This window comes from Eutrema salsugineum, unplaced genomic scaffold (assembly GCF_000478725.1).
Source record: "Eutrema salsugineum unplaced genomic scaffold, Eutsalg1_0 scaffold_7, whole genome shotgun sequence".
NCBI lineage: Eukaryota > Viridiplantae > Streptophyta > Magnoliopsida > Brassicales > Brassicaceae > Eutrema > Eutrema salsugineum.
In genome coordinates, this window is record NW_006256486.1 from 1,331,756 (window position 1) to 1,357,534 (window position 25,779).

A 25,779-nucleotide genomic window follows, 5' to 3' on the forward strand; every position below is an offset into this window, starting at 1 on the left:
GATAATAAAATAGGAAATATTCTAAGTTGTGTTTATCCAATAGGTTTAGGAGTTATCTAAACCTCTATATAAGGAGATGCCAAATTGTGGCATAACTTATGAGTTTGAGGGCTTTAAGTTTTGAGTTATTTTCTTAAAACAATAAAAAAATTTCTTTATAAACCTTGATTTTGAGCATTCATTCAATATACAGAAGGAGAGGGGGAGAGAGAGATCATAAAGTATAATAATTATGATTTATAATCATCTAAAAAAACCACAACATATCATACTTTTTGCTTAATCATATGTTTCATGCATGTGTATGTTAGCTTTGATGGTTCTTTACATAAAACCAAATAGAATTCGAAAATATAAAAAAAAACCACAACATAAAATTTGACTTGGAGATCACGTGAAAAAGAAGTCTTCTCCTAAAAGATGCGCTGCAAATGACTTATTACAAATAACCTTATATTTGGGATTAGGCATTATAGAACGAACACAAAGAACTATGAGTCGAGAGGAGGAGATTTTTCACTGTAGAATCGAGCAAGAACGTTATTTTCAAGAACTGCTAAGGCTTCAGGAGAGTTGATGCATATGGGTGTCTTATACTGAGCCATTGAACCACCTCGAGAGATGAAATATTCCATTAGAGAATCGAATGTTCCTTGTTGCACCACTCTTATCTCTAAAGCTCCAATCAATCCAGTTCCTCTCTTAAGTCTATAAACAGCACCAAATGATTCCTCTAATACAGAGCAACATTCCACCAACACTTTTTCATCAAGCTGAACAACGTCTTTGGATTTGATTTCCCAGTAACAAACGTAGTGGCCTGGAAAACTGGAGATATCAGCGAAGCATGTGAAGTCCATCAACATTAAATTTGAAGACTCAAGAACAAATGTCGCACAAGCCAACGCCTTTAGAATGTCCTCTTCAGTTGTAACCTCTGTTTCAACGCTTAAAACCATATTTTTTCTGCGTACGAATCTAAATTGAGGAGTCCTATTGTAAAAACCAGTCACCTGTAGAATATCTCCAATCTTAAATCTGTTTAGACCGAAAATAGTAGTGACCACAGGTTCATAGTAGCACCCTAACTTGACGTTGACAAGATCAACAATGCTGGTCATGTCTCCATCATGATCAACAGGTAGAAATTCAAAGTAAGATATATTCGGCACAAACGTGTAGGACACGTCTTGTGGTTTGCACAGAGGATCCACATTTAACCCAAATAAAGTTTCAGAACAACCATATACTGTGGAAACAAGAGGAAGTTTGTTGGAATAAAACTCCAATATTGGAATGTATTGCGCCATTTGTCCTGTAAGAATGCATTGAATAAACTTGGCTCTAGGCCAAAGCCGTGTGATTATACCTTCCCATGACTTTTGGCTGCATTCTTGTTCAATTAGATCCGCCAATTCGGGATTAGGTACTCTGATAATAACCGAAACAGAGCTTCTACAGTCAAGATCGGTGATCCACTCGCTAACATGGCCTAATCTGATATTACTACACAATTCCTTCCAGTTTCTTTCAAGAAAATCAATAGCTCGAACCAAGGAATGAGCAAAAGTAGCACCAACTTTCACAACCTCGTCTCTTTGGGAAAGCCCGCATAGAAGATGACAATACAAACTTTGCTTGTTGTCTGGACACAATATGACTTGGTCGGGGCTTGTGTACTCTGACTTAGATTTTGATGGCCGGTTTTTGAAATAATCGCTCTTGAAAAAACTTGTAAATGCTGCAGCAACGGGTAAACCAGATGGGGTTGTGGATTCCGGTTTAATGTAATGAAACTCCATTGTCTTTCCTTGCTCGTCACTGAAATGCCTATAAACAAGAACGAGATTGATCTTATTGGTGGACGTTAACAATACTCCGAGCCTACATCCCAAATCAAGTTAATGGAATGTACAATCTAAGTTATAATTTGTGTAACAACTGTTAGAGAAGGAGTCTTACTTGGACATAACGAGAGAGCGTAGAGCAAAAATGTTTCCCATCTGCTCTATGACCAAATCGTTCACAGGAAAAATCTTTTGTTTCCCTCCTGAAGTTCCGGAGCTACACGCACAACAAATCATTTTAGACCACAAACCAACCAACCATCACCCTCAAAAGCAAAACTAGTTGATCCATTAATCATGATGATAAAGAGTATGTTACCTTCTGAGGAATCTAGTGATAAGTCCACCTGAAATCACATCCCAAGGCTCTCCATTGGCCACACGTTCGATATAAGGCTTTACATCTTCGTAACTCACCAACGGTACGTTTTTTTTGAACAGTTTCTTATCAGAGCTTCCATGGAGAAACCGTCTGAGGTATTCTGTGTTGGTGTTAAGTGTGAGTATCTCCTTCAACAAATCATCTTGTATCTGCTCTGCATCCAACGTTATCTCCTCCAGATCATTGAGCATCAAGATTGAACTCATATTTTCGGTTTTGATCGCTACCTCACTTCAAGTTAAAAGGCTTCTTTATGGATAAGTATATAACCACACACTACAAATTTTATTTCCCGTGGAAAAAGACATAAGAAGACAAATACACTCGATCAGATATGATTTCATTTGTATATTTGATCACACCTGCCGCAAAGTTTTAAAATGGTGTCTGCCGCTTCAATAATGCTGCCAAATACATTAATTTATTTATATCTTAGTAAAAGATAAGAGCAAAATAATATATTCATTGGACTTATATGATCACGTTTACAAAAGAGAAAGCAATACCGACATGCGTTCGTAGCCAACTAGCAACTCGAATAGAACGAGTCAAACTTTTTTTTTTCTAAACAAAAAAAAGAGAGTTTAAAATCTTAAAAGACAGCTCCCATGATCATGTGATGAGAAAAAAAAGAGAGTAAAACTAGCTTGTTGACAAATAAAAGTAAAACTAGCTCTATTATAAAGTTGAAATCCCTAAAATCTTACCAGGAACAATATCACAAGAGTTGAAGTCCAAAATTTATTGGTCTCAACATATGAAGCCTTGAACACACTCACAGAAGTGTCATATATAATCTCTACATTCAAAAAATATATATATATAATCTCTACACATGCATAGTCTAGAAAGATGCTAAAAAGTCTAGGCTGATGCTCAAAGTCTTCAAGTCCCTGAATTTTGACTCTTGTAAAAGTGTTCCTCTCAATATTGTAGTAAAAAAGGTAAAAAGAGTTTCATTGATTGCACGGCGAAAACGCAATTTCACCTGCACCAGTCATTCTCCAACAGTGTAAAAACAATTCCCGATCTCGTAGCATAAGCGAGGAAGTACATATATACCTTTGGACCATTTATGTTCTCCAGCATCTTCCAGAACCCACAATTCAAAAAGTTCGTTTTGATTCCAAAACCGATGTGCACATAATTTACCTTTGTAGTTTCATCGATCTCAATAAAGCTAAATTTCGAAGCAAACTATCATAGAAGATCCTTCAAAGTAAGCTCGGTAGTACAATACACCATTTATGCAAATTTCATTACAATGAGAATAGTGGGTTTTGCATTCCATCGTGGTCCTCCATGAACGTTTTCGAGTCCCCAGTGTCAAAACTGCAATTATCATTTCATTCCACTTCAATGGTTTTTCGACAATTCTTAGTAAATCTTAGATGAAGGGAGAGACGTGACTGATGCGACTATGCCGCAAGATCATTTCCTTCATATCACTACACAAGCAGGCAAAAACATTAACTACATTTTTTACCCAAAAAAAAACATTAATTACACCGGCCACAAGTTAGGAAATCGTGTCAGCCGATTCAATGTTGCTGTCAAAAACATTTACAGTATTTCTTTATGGAGTATATCTTAGAAGATAAGAACAGATTAATATATTAATAATTTCCCACGTGTTGCACGGTTTTAATATTATATATTTTTCTCCCCCGGGGGATTTATAAAACCAGTGTAGAGGATAATGTCGCCAGCACATGAAAACGGGTTGAGGGATTATACATAGAGAGAGAGAGAGAGATATCAAGAAAGTTCCGATGGTGCAAATTAGGGTTATGTCTCGTTTGGCAATTATTGTAACGTGTTTGGTGTGTTTAGGGTTCAATGTTGGGATGTGTTCTGATTCAGATCTCTTGATCAAGACTTACGTGTCATCATCGCTACCGTCTAACAATGACTTTATCTATTCCGCTAAGCTTATGGGTAACTATTTTAACCATATCTTTTTAAGTATATATCATGAAAACTTTAAATATTTCTTTTAGTTTGCTTTATTGTTATCTTGCATTGATTAATAACGCTGAAACAAAATTTTGTTTATCCACTAATGTATGTAGCAATTGACAGTGTCACTGAATCGGAATGGGATTCACTTGTGATCCAGTCCGAAGTCCCGGTGATGGTTATGTTCACAGCCAAATGGTGCGATCCATGTCGTATGATGCGCTCCATAATGGATGCAATGGCCTCAAATCTCACAGGTCGGTTCAAATTCTACGTAGTCGACTTTGAGCAGGAGGAAAGCATCGTATCACGTTATAATGTATTCGCTCTCCCGACCAATATTGTCTTCAAAGGCGGAGAAGAAGTGGCTAGAGTTGTCGGATTTAATGTAAGGAGAGTACGGGAGCTCGTTGATAAGTATGTGTGATTCTCCCACGTCTCTAGCTAGTCCAATTTATATATATATATATATATTTGCTACTTCATTTTGCTTCTGTGTGCACTACTGCTATATATGTGGGTTGAGTTTCGTCTGTCTTCTCTAGTCAATTATTACCTAAAATAAAACAAAATTCACTGCCGTCTCCTCCTCATCATCGTCTATTTGCTCTGCTCTCGCATTTTGGATAGCTAATTAGCTACTTCACGATACTGTTTTTCAATTAAAGTGTGTACAATAGAAGAAGCTTGAGGAATTGTCACTTATTACTTCATCATAACTGCCAACTGCCAACTTGACTCCTGATATACACAATTATGTAAAATGGACCCCAATATCTAACCCCGTGATTCATTAAGATCAAGCAATTATTGCAAGAAAATCATTTAACATCTTTCATGGAAACGGAAGTATAGTGTGTGTCTGCGTGAGATGTAATGAAAGATCGCGGAGACTTATGAAAGTAGATTGAGTTTGAAGGATTATACATAGAGAGAGATTTAAAAGTATCGATGGCGAAAGATTTGGTATCATCGTAAGACATCATTCGAATATCATTCGAATAAATCTTGTTTTGTAAATGATAAATGGTTTGATAAGATTCTCACTTTTAAGTTAATTAAGACGAAGCTACAAGTAACCAACATTCGTTACTTAAGCAGAATCTGACTCATTTTCCTCTTCATTTTCTGACACCACGTCCTCATCCGAATCACTCTCACTTTCCGCTCCATCTTCTGAGACAGAGTCCTCATCTTCTTGTGCATCTTTCTCATCTTCGTCATCTGTTTCAGTTGAGTCTTTTGATTTATTGTCATCCTTGAGGTCTTTCTCGTCAAAGAAATCTCTTTGGACAGGAACATCCTTCTGTTGCTGGGAAGACATAATGCCCGCAATGGCTTTCAATGCAGCCGCTGATTGATTGTTATCAGCAATGGCTTCTTGATCTATACCTGGCACTGTGATAGTTTCTGCTTCTGCTTCTGCTACTGAAGCCTTTTCTTCTGTCTTAGGAGGTGGAACAAAGAAAGGTATGCGACCTCTTTGCCAGTCATGGAGTATCATCTTTGCTCCTGTCATCAAATCAGGCTCTCCACCCTGAACAAGGTTTTATCAAGTTTCAGTTCATTGCAATGAAAACAGAGTAACACTTGACCTATCTCTTAAAAACTTTTATAGAACACACCTTTAACAGTTTTCCAGACGCTTTGCATAGTTGAAGAAGAAAGTCATGATCATCCTCCCTGTAAATAACAACTAGAAATTATCAATTTATCCCCAAAAAGTAAGCATGGCAAAGAAAATGATGAGAGACGTGAATTTCCACATACCAGTCTTTTATTTTATAGGCTCTCTGCAAGTGCTCCTTCTTGACACGCCTCAGGACTTCTCCAATATGCTCAGATGCATCCTCCAGGTTCGTAACTCTTACCTACATACCAACAAATATGAATCCGTAAGATAATTCATTTCTTGCAGAGAACCAAACAGAACCTAGAAGTTTTGAGCAAAGGTGAACAAAAGCTTGCAAGCATTTAGTATAAAAGAGTAGTCCGTGAAAGAAAAGACTAATAATACAAGAAACATACCACTCCCTTGAGGACGATATCTGTCTCGGTATCACGGCTCTGGTATACAACTCCAGGACAGTCAATTAAGAAAATCCTCTTAGTCAGTGTGATATACTGCCAAACCTTGGTCTCCCCCGGAATTGGAGCAACCTTGCAAACCTAAAGAAGAGCCAGAAGAGGAACACATGTGACCCAAGTTAATTGGTAATTGGGTGTTCCATTATGTAGGTATTTGATAAGAAATAGAAGGAAAAAGAGAAGGGACAAAGAAAGTTATACATTTTTAGTACGCAATGTGTTGATAACTGATGATTTACCAACATTTGGATACCCGACAAATCCCACAGACACTGCTTGCTTGTCACTTTTTAGACGAGCAAACTGCCTCAAAACTGAGAGCAGCGACCCCTGAATTGAATCATCATAAGGGAACATGTATGTCAAGAGAATAACATAGGCTGATAAAAAGACTTCAAAAACAGGAAACAGAAATCAACAGATCAGAGGCTTTCAAAGGCATGTATAATCGAGGAAATACCTTTCCGAATGACTTGTTAACGCTTGCATGGAATGCTAGAGTTGGATATTCCTTTGATAATATTCTCAACCATCCTTTTGTAGCCCAAGCCGGCACAAGATCACACTAAAATTTACAAATATGAAAGACACATAGACACCCAGTAAGCAACATTCGCAAGAAAAACAGCCAACTGAATTTCCAAAAGAAATGAAAACAACAAATAACCTTGTTCAACAACAAAATCATGTGTTTGTGCTTGTGATGCTCTTTCAAAGTTTTCTCTAAATGATGACATCTAGTACCTTGCGGATCCCTAGCATCTAAAACCTGTCACACACAAAAACCGGTAAGCCAAAATAAAAATTTTAAAATTTAACTAAGAAGATGACTCATTCATAAACTCGGTCCCTGAATCAAGACATACCTGGACAACTACATCAGAGGAGTCAATGACTTTGTAAAGCTCACCCCAAATACGTTTACTCTGTCCCTTCTCAAACATAGTATGCCTCACAAGGTCTCTAAATCCGTCTTCTTCTTCTCCTCCTTCACCAAAAGGACTTTCCCCATTCAACTCCTCGAATGCATCTTCAAAATCAGACAAATCATGTATGCATCATTTCGCGTACAAAAAGCAGGAAAAGCCATATTCCTAACCATATTGGATTAGAAATCAGTTTACCCTGAGACTCAGCTGCCTTCTTCACCAAAGCTTCGTAATCAGAAGCTACAAGCTTCGGGCGCTTCCTTTTCGTTTTCCTTCCAAAGGCATCTTGAAAAGGCTCCATGTCGAGCAAGTGAACTCTCGATTGCTTTAACAAGAATCACAACAACCAATCAAAATCGAAAATTCAAGACATTTATGGACTAATTTCAACTAAAGTATAGACATTTACTTTCTTCTTATCAGTCAAAAGAGACATGGGCAGCTTCCTCTCCTTCAAAATCACATTGTAATTACTAGACATCTTTGTTTGCAGCTCTTCCCTGAAGTATTCGAGCTCTTTCTGATTCACGACACGCGTGTTCCCTATACAATACATCAAAAGGAGAAGCTTATGATTCAATTTAAGTTAATTCTCACGAAAAATGACGAAATCAAATAAGCATACGAACTCAAAACGCACCAAACCATCTCCGATCGGGTTGGATTCGCGTGTTGGGCAAATCCTTAGACTGATACTCATTGCTAAGGATTTTACCGCCGGTGTTCCTCTTCGGCCTAGTGTTGTACATCTTAAGCCGGCGAACAGTCGCGGCGGTACGCCCCTCGGTGGTTTTCTTCTTCCCATCCGCACGATTCGCATCGAGCGAATGCTTCGGTTTCCCGGAAACATTTGCTTTCTTCTCCTTCTTCACCATCTCTGATTTTTCCGAGGGTTTCCTTGACGGGAAACGATGGAGGAAGAAGAGGAGGAGGAAGAGAGTTGCTCGAGTATTTTGCTAGGGTTTTGTATTGCAGCCACTCTTCTCTCAATATGGGCTTCAAATTTTTCCAGAGACTTCGAAGTATCGGCCCATAGGCCCACCCCCTTCTAAATCTACATTGATTTTCGAGTATATAAGCCAATTGTTTTGGCTACGTGATACGTCTGCAAATTGTTGTGGACATTAACTTGTATTTTTCTTCTACTTGATAGAGATTTTGGGTATAAGCCGTTTATGATGTGTGGCTACGAGAAAAGTTATGTTACTTACAAAATAACATTTATGTTACTTTTTCTTGATATGGAGAAAAATTATTTGCAGGAAAACGCATTAATTAGATCCGCGAAGCCCAATTTTTCCGTTACAAAATTATAAAAACTCATACCTGTCCAATATCGAAATGGATTGGGATTCGTCTCGTGGTTTTCGACTCCTCTAGATGAACATATGGTGAAATAGTAACATAGTTATAAAGTTTATTTTTTTGAACTTGCATAGTTATATTAAGGTTTTTCAAAAAAAATTACAATACAATTTTCAACTGAAATTTCATCATTTTAACATTCTATTATTTAAATTCAATTTAAAATGTCATTCTGTAACAAAAATATATAGATTGGAACTAATTCTACAAAAAAACTATTAACTTCCAACGGATTTTCCAACTAAAAACCTTACTTGATAAATTAATAAAGGTTATATTGGTTATTACAGAAAGCGTTTAATTGTTTAATGTTATTGCTTAGATGGATCATGGATGGTTAAATTTAGTAGAGATTTTCGTTTAAGAATTATTTTTTACTATGGTTTTAGTCTGTTAAAGGTTTTAAAATGTATATTATATGGTCATTGATAATTCGTGTTTAGTACTATTTTGAAGAGTTAGTTGGGGAAGATAAAGACAAAAGACAGCTAAGAATTATAAAACCATGTACATCAAGGGTTTTTATCAAATTTGGGCATAGAAACATAGGTGTTTTTAATTAAAATAAATAAAATAAATTTGATTTTTTGTGAACCCGTCTCTTGGAGAAGAGTTTAACGAACCCGTCTCTTACGCCATGTGTCAAAAAGCTATTGGCTAGAATTTATTTGTTTGTCGCTCTCTCCTCCTCCACATTTTTCTGGTTCTTCGTTGCTGGAGAGTTTCTGGGTTTTTGATTTAGTGGAGCTGATTGATATTGAATGGTTTATTCAGTTTTGGGGAGCTCAATTTCCGGGCCAGCTAGTTATTTGAAGGATTCTCCAATTTTTTTATCGAATTGTTGAATTTTGAAGACAATTATCAAATTTTGACATTTGAGATTCTGAGTCTTTGATTTGGTACAGCTGATTCATTTGAATGAATTCTTTTGGACGCTCTATCTTCAAGTTTGGGAAGCTCAATTCGTACCAGGTAACAGTTTCCAGAATCTTCAATTTGGTTTTTTTTTTTCATTCTCAAAATTTTGTTTTTACTCTCAATTGATCGGGGTATTGTTTGATCAAAACTTATAAATTATGTAATGTATCAAAAAATAATTATTTTTTATTCAACATAAACCTCACTAGAAGTTCACCAATGGATCATAAAATGAACACAGATTCTTCTCTCCTCTTAAACCCAAATAATAATAATATTAAAATTTGGTGAGCCCCATTTAGAGGTTCACTGATGTACATGCTGTAAGGAGCGAGAATGTGGTGATTTCCATGTGTTAGTATGTACTTCATCTGAGACTATGATGAAACTTCGAATAAGTGATAAATCTAGCTTGAAATTCACGTATTTTTTTCTTATTTTTTTGTTTGTCAACACATGTATACCTTCTTTTGTGAGCAACACATGTACAGATTTACTGAAGACTGAAGTAAAGTTATTCAGTACTGTGTAAGATACGGTGGTGATTGGTCATTGACTCATTGGTTAACGTGAATCGTGAACGCTAATTAAAAAGGAGACGGTTTAATTTTTATTAAGGTACTTTGTATGTGTTTGTTAGACCATCCACAACCCTGAACCCCATGATGGGGTTCATCAGCATTTTTTAATAATTTTTGGAGGAGAGAGAATGTGGAATAACCTTGGATGAACCTGGGTGAAAAATGGGCGTCCAACCCTGATACCCAATTAGGAGTTCAACAGAATAAAATAATAATATTTTTTGAAAGTTTTTTTTTAACTTGTTTAAACATTTGAATTATTTAAAATGAAAAGATTTATTAAGTACATATAATTTAAAACTAAACATAGAAATTGAAAAAACTAAACAATTCACCGTCGATTCGATCGAAGGGGAAGACTTGTGTCGAAGTCGCGATATCGCAAATCGCCTTTGGGAGTTTTTTTTTTTATAAAAACAGAATGCGAAATAAACCCTAACCTTCGACCCCGACTCTAAAAAATTTCCCCCAAACTACACCCAATCACTGCTTGTCACGTAGCCCGTTGAACCTCGACGATACAGGCTCGTCAGGCTCATCCCAATGAGACGGTATCAGCGAGTTTTTGGGCCCAATCGATTAAAAAAAATTAAAATAATGGTATTAGGCTCCACGGATGAACCCCGTCCATCCCGCGTTGTGGATGGTCTTAACTCACGGGGAGGTTCAAATCTTATATATAAAAGTTGCTCAACTTTCTCCATATGCTTGACACATCAGCATTTGAGAGGTTGACACATGTCACTTAAATTTTAATTAATAAATTTTAATATTAAATTTTAAAGCACTTAAAGAATATGGAAAATTTGTTTTATTAATTGGCTCTTAAATAATATTATATTAATATTAAAACAATTTATGTTATAACTAATTAAAAATATTGATAGATATGTATTTAATTTTTATATAACTGTAGATTACTTAATAATAATTAAGATGTATTTTAAATTATTTTTTAAGATTATTTATAATAAAATACTAGCAAGTAACAAATGAAATGATGACTATATTAATTTTAGTTTTTTATTAATTGATTATTAATTAATATTTGTGTAAATGTTAAAAAAAATTTATGTTATAACAAATTAAAAATATTGAATGATATTTATTAATTTTAATATAACTTTAAATATTAAATGATAATATTCAATATGTATTTTAAATTAATATTTTAAATTTTTTTAGAATAAAATATTAACAAGTAAGTAAGTAACAAACGATGATTTTATTAATTTTTATAAAAATATAAAAATTGAAAAAATTAAAAAAAAAAAATCTGCATGTAACGTGCGGATATTCACTTAGTATAATCTAAAGTCAGACAACTCCGAGACACTACAACTAATGTAGAAACAATAAATGCTGAATAATAAAAGCTCCAGTGTATACATCAACATACCAATCTTATATCTATAACAGAAATATGCGTTAATTTGATTTTAAGTTTTATTTAGAGAATCATACATACACGCTAAATTAATTTTAAGATAAAATTTAACCCATAGATCTTTTACTAATAAAAATTAAAGCTGTGTGTTTTTAAGAGTGTCCATATAAGATTTAAAAAATATTTTTTATTAATCCACATCAACATTAAAAATTAAGAAAATTTACAATTTTAATATTATTGTTAATAAAATAAATATAAAAGAATAAGAAAATTATGTATGAAATTTTTATTGGTCCACCACAATATTGAAAATTAAGAAAGTTTTCAAATTGTATTATTATTTTTAAAAAGTATTAAAGATAAAGAAATTATGTATACAATTTATATTAATAGTAAAAACTAAAGTAATATTAAAATAGGAAAATTCTATTAATAATTACGAACAAATAAAATAGTAAAAAAAATTTACATAGACACACACATTTAGAGACTCCTACATTAGCATCCAAATTTTTGTCACATAATTATAAAACAATTTAAGTTTCTCTTGTGTGTGTATGTGCAACCATTTCAGTACAAACAAAAAACAAAAAAAATAGAGTTAGCTTTTACTAAGGTTTGAATTATTACAATGTAAAAGAACCAACTTGGCTAAACTATCTGTTAAAATATTAGCTAAAAAAGGATTATACTGAAAAAAGATATAGACAAAGGCATTATAAGCCGATTTAATGTCGAGAAAGAGACTGTAATTCTCCAAAGATTGGCCACCGTATTTGAAAAGAAGGATAAGTTCTAAGCAATCCGAGAATTATGTCAAGTGATTGATACCCGAGACTTTTGAAAAACAAAGCGGTAAGAATAGAGAAAGAAGTTCTGCCATTAGAATAACATAGAATCTGACAGAATTTTAAAAACCCAACCTGAACCACAATGGTAACAATTAGCTGATCAAACAGCATTCGATTACAATCAGTAAACCTCATCACAAGGAGAAGTGACCGCAGCCACTTGCTGCAAAGGGCCTCATGTAGGATCTTCTAGTTCTACGTAAAGGCTCAACATTTTTTTAGAAATATATCTAACTGTATAGCTTTTTTATTATTATTATTTTCAAATTTTAAAATTTTAAATATTTAACTTTCCAAATAAATCGATCATCGTTTTGAAAGTTGGCATTGGACCTCTTGAAACAGTAAGCACAAACCCTCCCCTTAAAGACTTTCAAAAGAATAAACAATCGAATATACATATACATTCTCTGTAAATTTAGTGCTTTAAGGAAAATTAATAAAATTATTCTCCAATTTATATATAGTATTTCGAAATCAGTGTCTGGATTTTTTACAAATAAACTATTCTTATAATGTTTTCATAATACATCTAGGCTTTGATTAGTAACCTGCGGAATAGCGGAATTGCGTTTTTAAACACAATTCCGCAGGTTTTTTGCCAATCAACAAAATCGCGTAATGAAAAAATATACACAAAAACGCAGTCTGCGTTTTTGCTTAACAAATATACAAAGAAAAAGTCATTCCGCAGAAAAGCGACTTATAAGTCGCCTAATCTATTCCGCAAGATTTTTTCCGCAATTCTGCCAATCCGCAAAGTTACCAATCAAAAGCCCTAGTTTGTTAACATCTATTGACTTCATGCATGGTAATATAAGAATGATATCATGAATTTCACGTTAGTACGTACGTAATATTAATAAAAGTGAAGACAGCTACGTAAGGAAGAAGAGAGATGGTGCTGATTGGTCATTAGTTATTGGTTAATTGTCAAATCATTGACCTTATTGAAGCTTATAAAACGAGACAACATAGGCTTTGAGACATCTACCAAGCAGATTACACATATCCTAATTAAACGAGAGAGCGAGAGAGAGAGAGAGACAGAGAATCGATCAATGGAGAAAAGGGTTTTGTACGGTTTGGTAGTAATGCTAATGTACTTGGTAAATAGTGGCTTTAGTCAAGGTATAATACTTAACCATGCATCCCACATAGTTAATCAATTATCTCTTTATTTGATGATGATATATATTCATGATTCGATGTATGTACGTATAGGGGAAGTGAAATGGATGAGCGAAGAAGAAGCTGAATGGCAACAATTACTGACCAAGGCCAAACTTCGTCCCATAGTCTGGTCTTGAATCAGTATCGTCTTTCTATATGTATTTTTTGTGTTAGCGTGTGTTAATTTCCTCTATCAAATATTTGCCTATGTTGTAAGAAAGTGGGTTAATAAAAGTGGTATTTATATATAACATACTTTATTAAAGTCTTGAGTTGGATTTGTAACATTTTTTTTTAAGAAAGTGAAAAAACCAATGTAACATTTCAAAACCAAGCAATCATTTAATGACCAGAAACATAAAAAGCTAGTCGTTACCAAACACTAAAACATAAAAAAGCATCTTTCACCAAATCTTTTTGTCTCCATCACAAGACAAACAAGAAGAAGAAAATGGAGAAAGCATTTCTCATAACGTTTCTCGTGGCGACATCAATGGTTTATAATCAAGCTCTGGCTCAAGAAGAAGAGATCAGTCTATCTCCAGAACAATATGCAGACGTACCAGCTGCACTAGCTTACGACCATGAACTCCTACACAAGATGACGATACAACGCATCCGATTTCTAGAAGATTGTACTAACAAATTGAGCCCAAAATGCGGGATGGAGATGACGGAAGGATTGGTCAACGACAAGCCCGTGTCAGGCGAATGTTGTGAAGACATATTGAAGATTGGAATAGACTGTCACCAAGGATTGATGACTTTTGTTTTCTCTACTTATGAGCTAAAGGATGTTGCTTATGAGATTCTTCCTAGGAGCAAGAAGATTTGGAACCATTGTGTTCAGACTACTGCTGCTAGGATTGGTGCACCTATTGCTTTTGAAACTTGATTCTTGATTGTGATTAATGAAAAAAAAAATATATGTTTCTTACATATCTACAATTATGCATACATATTGATGAACCTTTTGGATTTGTTATTTTGTCGCCTTCTCGGAGGTCTTTTTGTTTTGTTTTTGTTTTTGTCTAATAAAAACTGAAATACTGTAATGGATTAATTCATCTCAACAAATTTTCGCCTAAATTGACTAAACTGATGATTGTACTATAGGCTGTAATAGCTTCGAGTGAATTACCAAAACAGAGAAAGATATAAATTTGAGTAATAATAGCACGTATATGGTGGTATTGTATAATAATTGTAAATTTTTACCATCACACAATTTTGTAGGATCACACAATGTTGTTGCAACAAAACTAAATTTTTTTCTTTTTCGAGAGATTAATGATGTTGTTGGGGTCTCTCAGACCACACCGTGTCTTGCAAGTTAGCACTGGTAAGTTTCACACTGTGGTGGTCACTCAAGAGGGACGCTTGTTAGGATTTAAAGAAAATAGAGATTCTCAACTCGGCCATCACTCCATTCGATCATCATGGCTAAAACCTACTGAAATCTATCTCAATTCGTAATCAGTATCTTCATAACCAACCTTAGCTGATTAAACCAAACTGATATCGGTTTAGAAGACATTATGTTCACCGTACCGGGTTTTATATCCCAATGTAATGTAAATTCTTGTCCTAGTGATGTGGTTGGAATGAGCATTAAGCTTTGAATTACCAAACTAATCAAATTTTACAAATAAAGTATATATTGAATTTATATTTTTGATATGCATTTATAAAGATTGAAAAAGTTAAGACATCTTCATTCAATAACCTTACATGATCGAGATATTTGCAACATAAACATGTTTAGCAAATTCAAATTGTAACGAATCTGCAGTTGCTATGGATATATAACCCTTTTTCGACCATGTCAACATAACAAAATAATGGGAAAATTTTATGTTGATTCCTTTTGTGAGTACCATTGGATTCTTTTTGTTGGCCATTAACAAAACCACGAGCGGAGAAAAGCAAGAAAATGAATAATTAGTTTTTTTTCAACAACAAGAAATGGATAAGAAAGACATCGAGATCTGCGAGATAGGTCTTATCTACAAAAATCACAGTCATCTCCACGTCTATATTTTTTTTTCTTCTTTACGTGAAATACCAAAATTCCACAAAAAGAAACCTATATAAATCCACTTTCTTCTTCATCCGAAAACAATCACATTTTCTCATATATCCAAAAACAAAAGATTTCAAAAACCAAAACCAAAACAAGGAAAAAAAAAATGTTGGCTATTTTTCAAAAGGCGTTTGCTCATCCACCGGAAGAACTAAACAGTCCGGCGTCAAATTTCACCGGAAAAAACCCTAAGCTTCCCGGAGAAACTCTCTCTGAGTTCCTCTCTCACCATCCCGAGACCGCTTTCTCCATGAACTTCGGTGATTCCGCCGTTCTTGCTTTCGTCCGCCCTGAAAACGCTCATCACCAAAGGTTAACAAACACATTTCTCAGACCAATCTCTAGCTCTGTTTCTTACAGGAAAATCAATAAGTAATCTTTATGGTTGCTCTGTTTGGGGTAATTTTCAGGGTGTTTTGTGGAATCGACGGAATCTACTGTGTGTTTCTTGGGGCATTGAACAATCTATGCGATTTGAACAAACAGTATGGTTTATCTGGAAAAACCTCGAACGAAGCAATGTTCGTGATCGAAGCTTATCGAACACTTCGTGATCGTGGTCCTTATCCAGCCGATCAAGTTCTCAGAGGTCTCGATGGAAGTTTTGCTTTTGTCGTCTACGATACTCAAACCTCCTCTGTTTTCGCAGCTTCGGTATAGTTAAAAAAGACTCAAACTTTAATAAAAAAAATCTAACCTTTTCATTAGATGAAATTTAAGAACTTTTATTGACAATGTTTTTAGGGATCTGATGGAGGAGAGAGTCTGTATTGGGGAATAGCAGCAGATGGATCTGTTGTTATGTCTGATGATCTCAAGATCATTAAGCAAGGTTGTGCGAAATCATTCGCTCCTTTTCCAACTGGTAAGCAAAGCAGATTCAATTGAAAAAGTGAGCTTAGAAGTTATAGAAATCTGTAGATGAAAGTGAATAATGTGTTTGTGTAATGTTTGCAGGATGTATGTTTCACAGTGATACTGGTTTGATGAGTTTTGAGCATCCCAAGAATAAGATGAAGGCAATGCCGAGGATCGACAGTGAAGGAGTTATATGTGGAGCTAACTTTAAAGTCGATGCTTGCTCAAAGATCAATAGCATTCCAAGAAGAGGAAGTGAAGCTAATTGGTCTCTGGCGAATTTGAGTTAAATGGAAGGAAGAAGAAGACTAATCGAAAACCTGAGTTGTTTGTTCTTAATCTCTGTTCTGTTTTTGTAAATACCCTCAACGATGCCAACAATAATAATAAACGCTCTTCATTTTCTCTCCTATTTTACTTAGCAGAATCAAGTTTCAATTCAAGGAAACATATCATTGTAAGACAAAACTTGATTATGTTTGATCGTGCGCAAACAGAATCGGAAAGCTGAAATAACAGTAAGACAAGACAGAATCTGATCATTCATCTTTCCACATATCTGCAAACTCATCAGGCTCCAATGGGTTTGAGAGCTCATGCATCTTTCTCCTTGTCTTTGCTTTGATCTTCTTTGCAAATTTCCCGGCTTTATTTCTTTTCTCCAGCGCTCGAATCTAAACACATAGACAATTGAAAATTTTTGTTCAAGGAAAGTCCTAACATTCATTTGAAGTTCAAGATCTTCTTAAGGATGTGGTTTGCAATACCTGGTTTGGAGATACGTAGAACGGGTTCTCATATAGTGTTGGTCCTCCAAAGCTGCCTCCGAATATCTTGATTGGATTCAGACAGAACCGTGGACCAACCTGTGATTAACAGTGTATTTGAATCAAATCAAAATCCGAAGCAGGGGTACTATTACAAGTTAAAAACTCTTTTGTCTACAAACCTCGATAAGGGTCATTTTGTCCAGGCCACCTCTTGCAATTTTATCTGATTCATTGTGAGGAACCGAAATCTGGTAATTTCGGAACCATATATGGTCATCGACGATGGAGAAAACGAATACATGATCATGGTAAGGCTTAGATTTCCTGTGTTCCTTAGGAATTCCAAATATCTGGTAGAGAAAGAAAACCAAAAAAAAAAACCAATTAGGAAGTTTAAGTCCTAGATATACTCCACTAACTGAACCATCAAATTTAACCGAGAGAATGAATCTGGGAACAACCTGAGTAAGCATCTCCTTCAAGAGTTTCCAGTGCACATCTTTGTCAAAATTGGACGAGAATGTCAAAAGCGGGCGTGACCCTTTTAGATGATTTCCAGTGAGTTTCAGTTCTTCCATCGTGTGCACTTCAAAACATAGAAAACAAAAGCGAAAACGCTTTTAGCACAAATCATAGTTTCAGAAACAGAACTCAGTTAATGAACAAGGTTTAACAAGCCAAATTAACTCATATTAGCTATACATGTGACTAGGTGGTCTATCAGCTCTTGTCTCAGTTTTATAGAACAAAAGTTTGAGAAGCTGGAGACATTACCGGCATTAACCAAGAACTTCACAGACGGTCCACCTGGAGATTTGACCATCCATAGGTAAAGATCTTTATGTTTCCTACACTGAAGATGGAGAAAAGAAATGAGCACAAATCAATCAAAAAATTCAAAGATTGTCAACTACATAAGCTTGCATTGAGTATTCTAATCAGAACTTGAGTGAACAAATCTTAAGACCTTTGGGATAACATTGAACAAAAGCCAAGTTCATAGATAAGAAGTAAGTACCAATAAAGATGAAACATTTACCTCGAAAAACAAACAGGAAGAAGATCCTTTGAGCTCAACGAGCTCATTCAAAGTCGCGCCTTTACTACTCTTAGCTTCCACTTTACTGTCCTTCTTACAATGTGGAAGAAGTGACACCATATTCAACATCAAATGCCGATACCTTACAATCAAAAACCCAAAAAAAAAAAGTAAATCAATTTCAAACCTAAAATCGAAATACCCAGTAAATCAAACAATTGAAAGGCATCAAATTTTCAAATCTAACCCAGACCTGAAATTGATTCGACGGGAACAAGTGACGAGAACTTTCTCTTTATTCCTGAATCTAGATGATGAAGAAGGTTCAGATTTCTCTGCATCTTCGCTCTTGTCTTTCCATCCCAATAAAGTTCTTTTGGGTCTCTCCGGAGCAGGCTCATCGTTCTTCTTCACCGGTGCCGTAGCTTCAGTCTCGCTGTGCTTTCGCTTCTTCCCCATTTCTCTTTCTCTGCGCAGAAAACGTTGAAAACAAACGCAAGCTTTCTCTCTAGGGTTTTAGCAGAGAATTCTAAGGTAAGAGACAAATCAGAGATGGTGAACCATCATGAGCTAAGCGTAAAGAAACTGAGCTGGGCCTTATTGGGCCTCACTAAAAGGCCCATTAAATGGTTTCATCTGCTGCATCAGCTTTTTAAAATTATAAACCGCAACGATGTGTCACTTGCTCGATCTTCAACCGCCGAGAGTGAGAGAGAGATGGGAGAGCGATTTTTCCGAAATGAGATACCGGAATTTGTACCGGAAGAAGTCGGAGAAGAGGAGATTGTTTCCGCAGGTAAAGATTCGATGACGAAACTGCTCTCACTTCCGTACAGATCATTCTCCGAGAAGCTTCAGAGATATGCTCTAAGCCTCAAAGATACGGTAACTCAATTTCATAGGGTTTGTAGGGTTTTTTGGAGCTGATTAGTGTAATTTCAAACTGTGTACTGAGACGAGCGAGTTTTGGGTTTATCTGGTTTGGTCATGTTTTGAATTTTACAGAAATTTAGTGGATTCTAGAAATCTGGAATGTAAATAATCTCAACTTTGTTGAATTCTGTAGCTGTAACCATCGAATTTGGTCTATACTGAAATTGCAACTCTGTTTTGAATTCTCTTGTTTTATGGTAATTTGTTGTTTCAGGTAGTGAGGGAGACATGGGAACGATCTGGAAAACGTGTTGGAGACTATAGCCTGTATACTGGAGTTCTCGGGACAGCTTATCTCTTGTTCAAATCCTATCAGATCACAAGAAACGAAGACGATCTGAAGCTATGCTTAGAGATTGTTGAGGCTTGTGATGTAGCTTCAAGAGATTCTGAGTAAAGGCCTTTCCTTTTGAATACCCATTTTATCTATATATTCATTTCGAGTGGTAATAAAGTGCGTGATGGTTGCGGTTTTACACAGGCGACTGACATTCATATGTGGCCGTGCTGGTGTATGTGCTCTTGGTGCTGTTGTAGCAAAGCATCTCGGTGATGACCAGTTGCAGGATCGTTACTTAGCCGATTTCCGTGAGGTATTTCTTCTTTTGCTCTCGTGCAAAGACATTGTCTTGCACTTTTTCTCAACTTTTGATTTTCATAACAGATTAGGCTTCCTAGTGGATTGCCGCATGAGTTGCTATATGGTAGAGCAGGATACTTGTGGGCATGTTTGTTCTTGAACAAACATATCGGGAAGGACACTGTCTCATCTGCAAGAATGGTAACAAAGTTCAAAAACTTGCTTTTGGTTATTTGACTCAAGAATGTTCAAAATTAGTGTTATGAACAATATGACTTCATGATCTCCTCAGAGATCCGTGGTTGAAGAGATCTTCAGGGAAGGAAGACAACTCGGGAAAAGAGGAAGTTGCCCGTTGATGTATGAGTGGCATGGGAAGAGGTATTGGGGTGCTGCGCACGGTTTAGCAGGGATAATGCATGTCTTGATGCATATGGAACTTGAACAAGATGAAATGCAAGATGTTAAAGTTACACTAGCTTATATGTTTCTACACCGTTTCCCTAGCGGAAATTACCTATCTAGCGAAGGAAACGAATCAGATTGCCTTGTTCACTGGTGTCACGGCGCTACTGGTGTTGCTCTCACACTCGTAAAGGCAGCTCAGGTAAACGTGTTATTATTGATTATACCCTTTTTTTATTCTCGGTAAAACAAAAACTCATATCTCTGGATACTTTTCAGGTTTTAAGGACAGTGGAATTGGTAGAGGCGGCCATGGAGGCAGGAGAAGTGGTGTGGAACCGTGGATTGCTTAAACGAGTAGGAATCTGTCATGGTATCAGCGGGAACACATACGTGTTTCTTTCTTTGTACCGGTTAACAGGCAAACCAGAGTACTTGTACCGAGCAAAGGCTTTCGCATCTTTCCTACTCGATAAATCTGAGAAGCTTATCTCAGAAGGTGAAATGCATGGAGGAGATAGACCCTTCTCTCTCTTTGAAGGTATAGGAGGAATGGCCTACATGTTTTTCGACATGAACGACCCTACTCGAGCTCTGTTTCCAGCATATGAGCTTTAAATAAATGTATTAAACTTCAATCAATGTAACAACCACCTTAGAACCTGAATGTAGAATAGCTGTCTATATTATATAAGGAATTTATACATCACAACAAACCAAAAGGCAATGTGATTCACAAACGAATACAAGCAAGAAGCAAATCACTAACATCATCGAATTTTTAATAACCTAAAGATCAGTGAGGGAATCAAATGGACAAACAGTTTCAGGGTTTATGTTTTTTTTTCTTGTCTGGATCTCACTAGTAAGGTGGGTTTTTGTAATCATCTCGGGCACGAGAATAGCAAACGTAATAGAACTGAGAAACGATAGCAGTGAAGAGTGCGAATGAAGCACCAGCTGCAAACACTCCTTTACGGATCACTTCACAGCTTGGAGGCTCATTGATGTTCCACATGTTCCTGTACTTAGTGTGGTACGCGTTTCTGATTGATGCCGCGAGCAAACATACCTCAGCAATCAAGAAGAACACCCTGTCAAAAGCCAAAGAGAATGATGGGTCACAAGTCAAATTCATGAAACCTGTAACAGAGACTTCTCTATTGCTTTAAGTTATACCAGCAAATGAGGAAGAGCATGATGGCACAAGCTCTTGAGCCACCGGGGTTAAGAGCCTTGCCGCAGCAGAAGCACCGGCTAGCCACCATAATAATGACTTGACTGGTGAAGAGAAGCACAAATGCACCAGCTCCATAACTTGTAGCTATGTCTGAGCCATACTCACAGTACTCGTATACCTTCTCCTTGTCTGGCACAACTTTCCCCTGCACAACAATCAAAGATCCTTAAAGAAGATATATCTTCAGCCATTTTCTTTACATCCAACCACTTAATTCTGAAAGTTTCTCTACATCTACAACAAAAAACTAGATACATTGAGATCTAGCCAACAAGCTACAATTATCTACTAAGATTCTCTATAATCTAAAGCTTGAGAGAGAATTCCGGTTACAGGATACTACAAATCGAACTCATACACATGAATCGTTTTCAAATTCATCCCAAAATCTTGATAAAACTTCCATTTAGGACGATTTTTACTGCTAGATTACAATTTACAGCTCAGGAAACATGATTTTTGAATCAGATCTGAAAAGGAGTCCACTACAAGATATCGCACCGACAGAGATTCCAAACCAAAATTCACAGCTTATTTGAAGTCTATACACTATCCCGAGAAATTATCCAGATATCGATAGAAAATCTCATAACCAAACAAGGAGAGCAAAAATCTGAAAGAGAGCAACGAACAGTAAAGAAGAATGAGAGAGGGAATGGTTCTTACGACACTTCTTCTTTGCTCGGCGGCAATGGCTAATCCAACAGCGATGAGATCTAGAATGAACACAATGATGATCACGAGCTTTGACGCCATGGCGATTTTCTCTGAGAGCTCTTTTTCTCTTTCACAAGCAGAGCTTTTCTGGTGATTTATCGCTTTCTCTAAATAAGTAAATCAAGAAAATGTCAAGAGACTGTGACCGAATAAAGAAAATCAAAAGACTGTCTCTCACGAAATTGTGTTTTTTTTTCCTTTATTTATTTATTATTATTAAACCTCAAAAAAAAACAATTACAATAAATAAAGGAAAAAAACTTAAGTAAGTATATATACGTTAATTACAAATTTACAATAATTAGGCCTCCTGCACGTGGTGCAGGTGGGGTTTCATTTGCTTTATCTACGGGTTAATTAAAGGGATCATACCTTGTTTAATAATTAAAGTTGTTAAAATAATTTCCACAAAAATAAATCGTAACTATTTTGGAACTGTTCGACTGGTTTCATGTGGAAAAGAAACGTAAATTAGCAATGTTAATGAAAGATTAAGAAGAAAATTGAATTTAGAATGGAACTGAATTGAATTGAATGCGTTTGAACAGTCACCGTCTTAATGAAGTCAAATTGAATGTTTTAGATCTAACGGATGATCGGGTGGTATAGTCATGTGTATAGTCTGGTCGTGTAAATAAATGTGCATGGTTTATGGGCGGATGGTTGCACTTGCCCTGATAATTTTTTAAATATTTGTAACTAGGATTTGCTCCGCACTATGCGTGGATTATGTTTTAATAGATTTTGTTAATTTATGTTTTAAAATATGTCATTTTTACTAATAAATGATAACAACTTTTAAATTTTTAAAAACAATCCTATTAATTCGAATGCTTTAAATGTGATAGTAGATTTAAACCCTATATATAGTAAACCCAAACCTTTATTTACAAAATTAGAAGTAGACTTTAGAAGAGAAAATGTTACAATAAAATAACTTAATTATTTTCAAATGTTAAAATTGTTTTCACTACCTGTATTAATCAATATGAAAGAGTGAAACAATCAATTAAACCAAATTACTCATAGCTTTGATATCTAGGGAGTGTATAATATTGTCTGTTTGAAGATTTGAAATTTTAAAACAAAATATGAACTTTATATGCTTTAAGTTTAAGTAGATTCGCTCTTATCTATACTATATTTATACAGTTGAGACAATATTTATTTTAAAATTTAACAAATAGTTTTAAACAGATTTAATATATTTACAGTAACCAACAAATCAACAACTAATACAGAAAAACCAAACGTATCCACCATCGAAATAAACGCCTCATCTTCAACTTACACCATCCGCTCCAAAAGCTAGAGCTTCCACATTTTTCTTTAAAAATTAAAACAATATCTTAATTACAGTATTGGCATTATTAGCACTAAGATATATAGAAAAGTGTTCAACTATCAAATATTGTATATCTTAGTAGGAAAATTTTGATCCTGAAACAAAGCTTACAAAAAATATGTATATGCAAAAAAAAATTGGGCAGTTACTATTTTTTTATATTACTTACATCAATCTTAATCAGGAAACATTATAACTTTTACCAAGACCAGCTAGTGTACTACACTGTTTTTATAGCATCTTAGCTTCAATTCTTTTGACTCCCATTTGTGTCAACTTCAATTAACTTTCCAAACGCCAAAGCATAATTAATTTATTTATAAGAGAATGTGGTTTCTCTTAGAGAATACCCGATCTTTCATCTCTTACTTATAAATTTTTCATTATCCTTGATCACTCGTAATAATCTTATAGCTCACTAAGTGTTCTTTTTTTATTTTTTGACAACAATGACAACAACTCACTAAGTGTTCTTGCACTCAACTTTTGACCATCAAATTCGTGATGAACTCTAGCCCTATCCTCTAATTTTGAATCTCTCTACTCCTATCACACCATCAGCTAACTCCATCATTTTCCATCTTCACTTGGACCCCAAAAAATCTCTTATTTGTCTTTTCTAAGCTTAAGACCTCTCTGATTTTGATATATCCTTACCGCTTCTCAACTTATCAGCTACAGTTTCCAATGATTTTTCACTTTTTATATTCACCATTAACCATCAATCTATCATTCTTCTATCTCTGTGGTAATTCATAGCAGCTTTATCTTTATTAAACATCTTCAGATAGCTTGCTTTTTTCTTTTCCGTCCAAGTTGTATAATCACCACACCTACCATATGAACTTCATGTTTCTGTTTCCTCTATATTTCTCAGAAGCCATATACTGAGATCAAATACTAAATAGTAACCATGTTTGAATCTGTATTAAATACTAAAATGTTTCTGTATTCTAACATTTTGTGAGGATTTAGCAAAGCAAAGATCTATCAAGAAGTATATATGATTGGTATCAGTTTTTTTGTAGATTTAACTGAACAAAGTTCTTGTTGTTCGTTTTACAAAGATTTTCTTTGACAACGATGAGTATGTTATCAATTTTCCCATTTGTAGCATATTATTATACGTTAAGACATCAATAGATTCAAACCACTTCAAGGTTGATTTCTAACTCATTTAAAATGATGGATGACCATATCTTTACAACTCATTTCACACAACATATATTCCTACTCGAACCACTTTTACCCCTTTCTTATGGATTTTCCTACCAGCCAAAACATGTTCCATAAGGTAATTTAATTATGTCTTAGGTTAGAGAAATACCATGTTTTAGCCCATGGAGCTCCGAGGGCGAGCTGGTGAAAGGTGAAAGGTTAAGCACTCGCCATCAGTTTTCTCTATGCGAGACTCTTTCTGTGAACCTCACGACAATTACTTTGATAGTTGGAATCTTGTGTACCTTCAAATCATTGGTAACAGTTCCAATCAAGACAGGAATCTAATCTTCCTATAGTATCGAAACACAAAAAAAAAACGCATTCAGAACTCATAGCGTAGACTAAATATGGTATAGATAAAGAGAAATCCAATCAAATATTAGAAGGCTAAATATTGCAGACTAAGTTTAGATAAACTGTAACGACTTTAGTTCACATATAGGAAAACTGATTCTAAAGAAATGGAACAGACTCAAGGACTAATTCAACATATAAGGTACAGAGAGTGAGGCACAGGCTCATGAATTTCACGATCCAAGATATAGAAAGTGTTGTGTTGTTGTTGACTTTGCTCATGAAAAGCCTCTTCAATATCAACCGGTAAAGCTGCAAAATTTCAAAACGAAATTCCAAATCACATATTCAGTACGATTCACCCAAATGAGAAATTCTTTGATAGAACCATTAAAAAAGAGCGTAAAGTACATAGATTGCTTACACCGGAATCGACATGATTCAAGAAGACGTGGCGGTGGATTTTTGGTTGAGGATTTGAGCCAGAGGATGCCATGACTGTGAACGTATATGTTGTGTAAGCAGATTTTGTGATTTGTATTTTGGGGTTGAGCAAGTTCTATATAAAGAGGATGGAGAGATGGTGGCGATGTGGGAGTTATTACTTATTAGAAGGGTTGATATTTGAGATTCCACATAGTGGGTATTTATAACAATAGAATGTGGGATGAGATGGAGTTTGTGGGGGTGATTAAGTTTGAAGTTCAATTGTAATGGAAGATACCTTTGATTGAGCTATGATTTTTGTTTCAGATGTATTGGAGAGAGGGAAGAAGAATAGTTTCAGAATTTTATGTCAGAAAAGTAGCGA

General features: G+C 35.3%; 8 protein-coding genes across 8 annotated transcripts; 4 read left to right on the forward strand and 4 right to left on the reverse strand.

The window, feature by feature from the left end:
* Positions 1-288: 288 nt before the first annotated feature.
* Positions 289-2,476, reverse strand: LOC18011040 (4-substituted benzoates-glutamate ligase GH3.12). Its single transcript, XM_006392784.2, has 3 exons — positions 2,167-2,476; positions 1,963-2,064; positions 289-1,830 (listed from the first exon to the last, which is right to left on the reverse strand). The coding sequence occupies exons 1-3, from the start codon at positions 2,433-2,435 to the stop codon at positions 492-494; spliced, it is 1,710 nt and encodes a 569-aa protein (XP_006392846.1). The 5' UTR covers positions 2,436-2,476; the 3' UTR covers positions 289-491.
* Positions 2,477-3,929: 1,453 nt separating this feature from the next.
* On the forward strand, positions 3,930-4,769 carry LOC18010842 (thioredoxin 1). Its single transcript, XM_006392785.2, has 2 exons — positions 3,930-4,167; positions 4,302-4,769. Exons 1-2 carry the CDS (start codon positions 4,002-4,004, stop codon positions 4,613-4,615), a joined length of 480 nt encoding a protein of 159 aa, XP_006392847.1. The 5' UTR covers positions 3,930-4,001; the 3' UTR covers positions 4,616-4,769.
* Positions 4,770-5,184: 415 nt separating this feature from the next.
* Positions 5,185-8,142, reverse strand: LOC18010843 (nuclear/nucleolar GTPase 2). Its single transcript, XM_006392786.2, has 11 exons — positions 7,846-8,142; positions 7,615-7,748; positions 7,401-7,530; positions 7,143-7,306; positions 6,944-7,045; positions 6,737-6,841; positions 6,478-6,606; positions 6,217-6,357; positions 5,959-6,059; positions 5,814-5,871; positions 5,185-5,725 (listed from the first exon to the last, which is right to left on the reverse strand). Exons 1-11 carry the CDS (start codon positions 8,078-8,080, stop codon positions 5,282-5,284), a joined length of 1,743 nt encoding a protein of 580 aa, XP_006392848.1. The 5' UTR covers positions 8,081-8,142; the 3' UTR covers positions 5,185-5,281.
* Positions 8,143-13,915: 5,773 nt separating this feature from the next.
* Positions 13,916-14,378, forward strand: LOC18010892 (protein DOWN-REGULATED IN DIF1 11). Its single transcript, XM_006392787.2, has one exon. The coding sequence runs from the start codon at positions 13,935-13,937 to the stop codon at positions 14,376-14,378; it is 444 nt and encodes a 147-aa protein (XP_006392849.1). The 5' UTR covers positions 13,916-13,934.
* A 1,206-nt stretch (positions 14,379-15,584) lies between these two features.
* On the forward strand, positions 15,585-16,833 carry LOC18010603 (stem-specific protein TSJT1). Its single transcript, XM_006392788.2, has 4 exons — positions 15,585-15,878; positions 15,977-16,220; positions 16,311-16,431; positions 16,524-16,833. Exons 1-4 carry the CDS (start codon positions 15,673-15,675, stop codon positions 16,712-16,714), a joined length of 762 nt encoding a protein of 253 aa, XP_006392850.1. The 5' UTR covers positions 15,585-15,672; the 3' UTR covers positions 16,715-16,833.
* Positions 16,789-18,780, reverse strand: LOC18011063 (ribosome biogenesis protein BRX1 homolog 1). The gene is made up of 7 exons (XM_006392789.2): positions 18,487-18,780; positions 18,234-18,375; positions 17,969-18,047; positions 17,656-17,780; positions 17,374-17,544; positions 17,192-17,290; positions 16,789-17,098 (listed from the first exon to the last, which is right to left on the reverse strand). Exons 1-7 carry the CDS (start codon positions 18,690-18,692, stop codon positions 16,964-16,966), a joined length of 957 nt encoding a protein of 318 aa, XP_006392851.1. The 5' UTR covers positions 18,693-18,780; the 3' UTR covers positions 16,789-16,963.
* Positions 18,781-18,929: 149 nt separating this feature from the next.
* LOC18011064 (lanC-like protein GCR2) lies at positions 18,930-20,864 on the forward strand. Its single transcript, XM_006392790.2, has 6 exons — positions 18,930-19,118; positions 19,381-19,559; positions 19,648-19,759; positions 19,831-19,947; positions 20,039-20,353; positions 20,431-20,864. The coding sequence occupies exons 1-6, from the start codon at positions 18,951-18,953 to the stop codon at positions 20,767-20,769; spliced, it is 1,230 nt and encodes a 409-aa protein (XP_006392852.1). The 5' UTR covers positions 18,930-18,950; the 3' UTR covers positions 20,770-20,864.
* On the reverse strand, positions 20,817-22,249 carry LOC18010915. The gene is made up of 3 exons (XM_006392791.2): positions 22,058-22,249; positions 21,331-21,536; positions 20,817-21,245 (listed from the first exon to the last, which is right to left on the reverse strand). The coding sequence occupies exons 1-3, from the start codon at positions 22,145-22,147 to the stop codon at positions 21,014-21,016; spliced, it is 528 nt and encodes a 175-aa protein (XP_006392853.1). The 5' UTR covers positions 22,148-22,249; the 3' UTR covers positions 20,817-21,013.
* Positions 22,250-25,779: the final 3,530 nt, after the last annotated feature.

What these genes read in the sequence shown, in the direction of transcription:
- LOC18010842 (XM_006392785.2), top strand. Translation starts at nt 4,002, where the DNA reads ATGGTGCAAATTAGGGTTATGTCTCGTTTGGCAATTATTGTAACGTGT. An exon ending in CTATTCCGCTAAGCTTATGG is followed by an intron (nt 4,168 to 4,301) that starts GTAACTATTTTA and finishes TAATGTATGTAG; the next exon opens with CAATTGACAGTGTCACTGAA.
- LOC18011064 (XM_006392790.2), top strand. Translation starts at nt 18,951, where the DNA reads ATGGGAGAGCGATTTTTCCGAAATGAGATACCGGAATTTGTACCGGAA. An exon ending in GTAGCTTCAAGAGATTCTGA is followed by an intron (nt 19,560 to 19,647) that starts GTAAAGGCCTTT and finishes GGTTTTACACAG; the next exon opens with GCGACTGACATTCATATGTG. An exon ending in CACTCGTAAAGGCAGCTCAG is followed by an intron (nt 20,354 to 20,430) that starts GTAAACGTGTTA and finishes GATACTTTTCAG; the next exon opens with GTTTTAAGGACAGTGGAATT.
- LOC18010843 (XM_006392786.2), bottom strand. Translation starts at nt 8,080, where the DNA reads ATGGTGAAGAAGGAGAAGAAAGCAAATGTTTCCGGGAAACCGAAGCAT. An exon ending in TTTTGACTGATAAGAAGAAA is followed by an intron (nt 7,531 to 7,614) that starts GTAAATGTCTAT and finishes TTCTTGTTAAAG; the next exon opens with CAATCGAGAGTTCACTTGCT. An exon ending in TGATTTTGTTGTTGAACAAG is followed by an intron (nt 6,842 to 6,943) that starts GTTATTTGTTGT and finishes TGTAAATTTTAG; the next exon opens with TGTGATCTTGTGCCGGCTTG.
- LOC18010915 (XM_006392791.2), bottom strand. Translation starts at nt 22,147, where the DNA reads ATGGCGTCAAAGCTCGTGATCATCATTGTGTTCATTCTAGATCTCATC. An exon ending in CCGAGCAAAGAAGAAGTGTC is followed by an intron (nt 21,537 to 22,057) that starts GTAAGAACCATT and finishes ATTGTTGTGCAG; the next exon opens with GGGAAAGTTGTGCCAGACAA. An exon ending in ATGCTCTTCCTCATTTGCTG is followed by an intron (nt 21,246 to 21,330) that starts GTATAACTTAAA and finishes GGCTTTTGACAG; the next exon opens with GGTGTTCTTCTTGATTGCTG.
- LOC18010892 (XM_006392787.2), top strand. Translation starts at nt 13,935, where the DNA reads ATGGAGAAAGCATTTCTCATAACGTTTCTCGTGGCGACATCAATGGTT.
- LOC18010603 (XM_006392788.2), top strand. Translation starts at nt 15,673, where the DNA reads ATGTTGGCTATTTTTCAAAAGGCGTTTGCTCATCCACCGGAAGAACTA. An exon ending in GAAAACGCTCATCACCAAAG is followed by an intron (nt 15,879 to 15,976) that starts GTTAACAAACAC and finishes GGTAATTTTCAG; the next exon opens with GGTGTTTTGTGGAATCGACG. An exon ending in CCTCTGTTTTCGCAGCTTCG is followed by an intron (nt 16,221 to 16,310) that starts GTATAGTTAAAA and finishes CAATGTTTTTAG; the next exon opens with GGATCTGATGGAGGAGAGAG.
- LOC18011063 (XM_006392789.2), bottom strand. Translation starts at nt 18,692, where the DNA reads ATGGGGAAGAAGCGAAAGCACAGCGAGACTGAAGCTACGGCACCGGTG. An exon ending in TCCCGTCGAATCAATTTCAG is followed by an intron (nt 18,376 to 18,486) that starts GTCTGGGTTAGA and finishes TTTGATTGTAAG; the next exon opens with GTATCGGCATTTGATGTTGA. An exon ending in TGAAGGAGATGCTTACTCAG is followed by an intron (nt 17,545 to 17,655) that starts GTTGTTCCCAGA and finishes TTTCTCTACCAG; the next exon opens with ATATTTGGAATTCCTAAGGA.
- LOC18011040 (XM_006392784.2), bottom strand. Translation starts at nt 2,435, where the DNA reads ATGAGTTCAATCTTGATGCTCAATGATCTGGAGGAGATAACGTTGGAT. An exon ending in ATCACTAGATTCCTCAGAAG is followed by an intron (nt 2,065 to 2,166) that starts GTAACATACTCT and finishes TTGTGCGTGTAG; the next exon opens with CTCCGGAACTTCAGGAGGGA. An exon ending in CGCTCTCTCGTTATGTCCAA is followed by an intron (nt 1,831 to 1,962) that starts GTAAGACTCCTT and finishes TCTTGTTTATAG; the next exon opens with GCATTTCAGTGACGAGCAAG.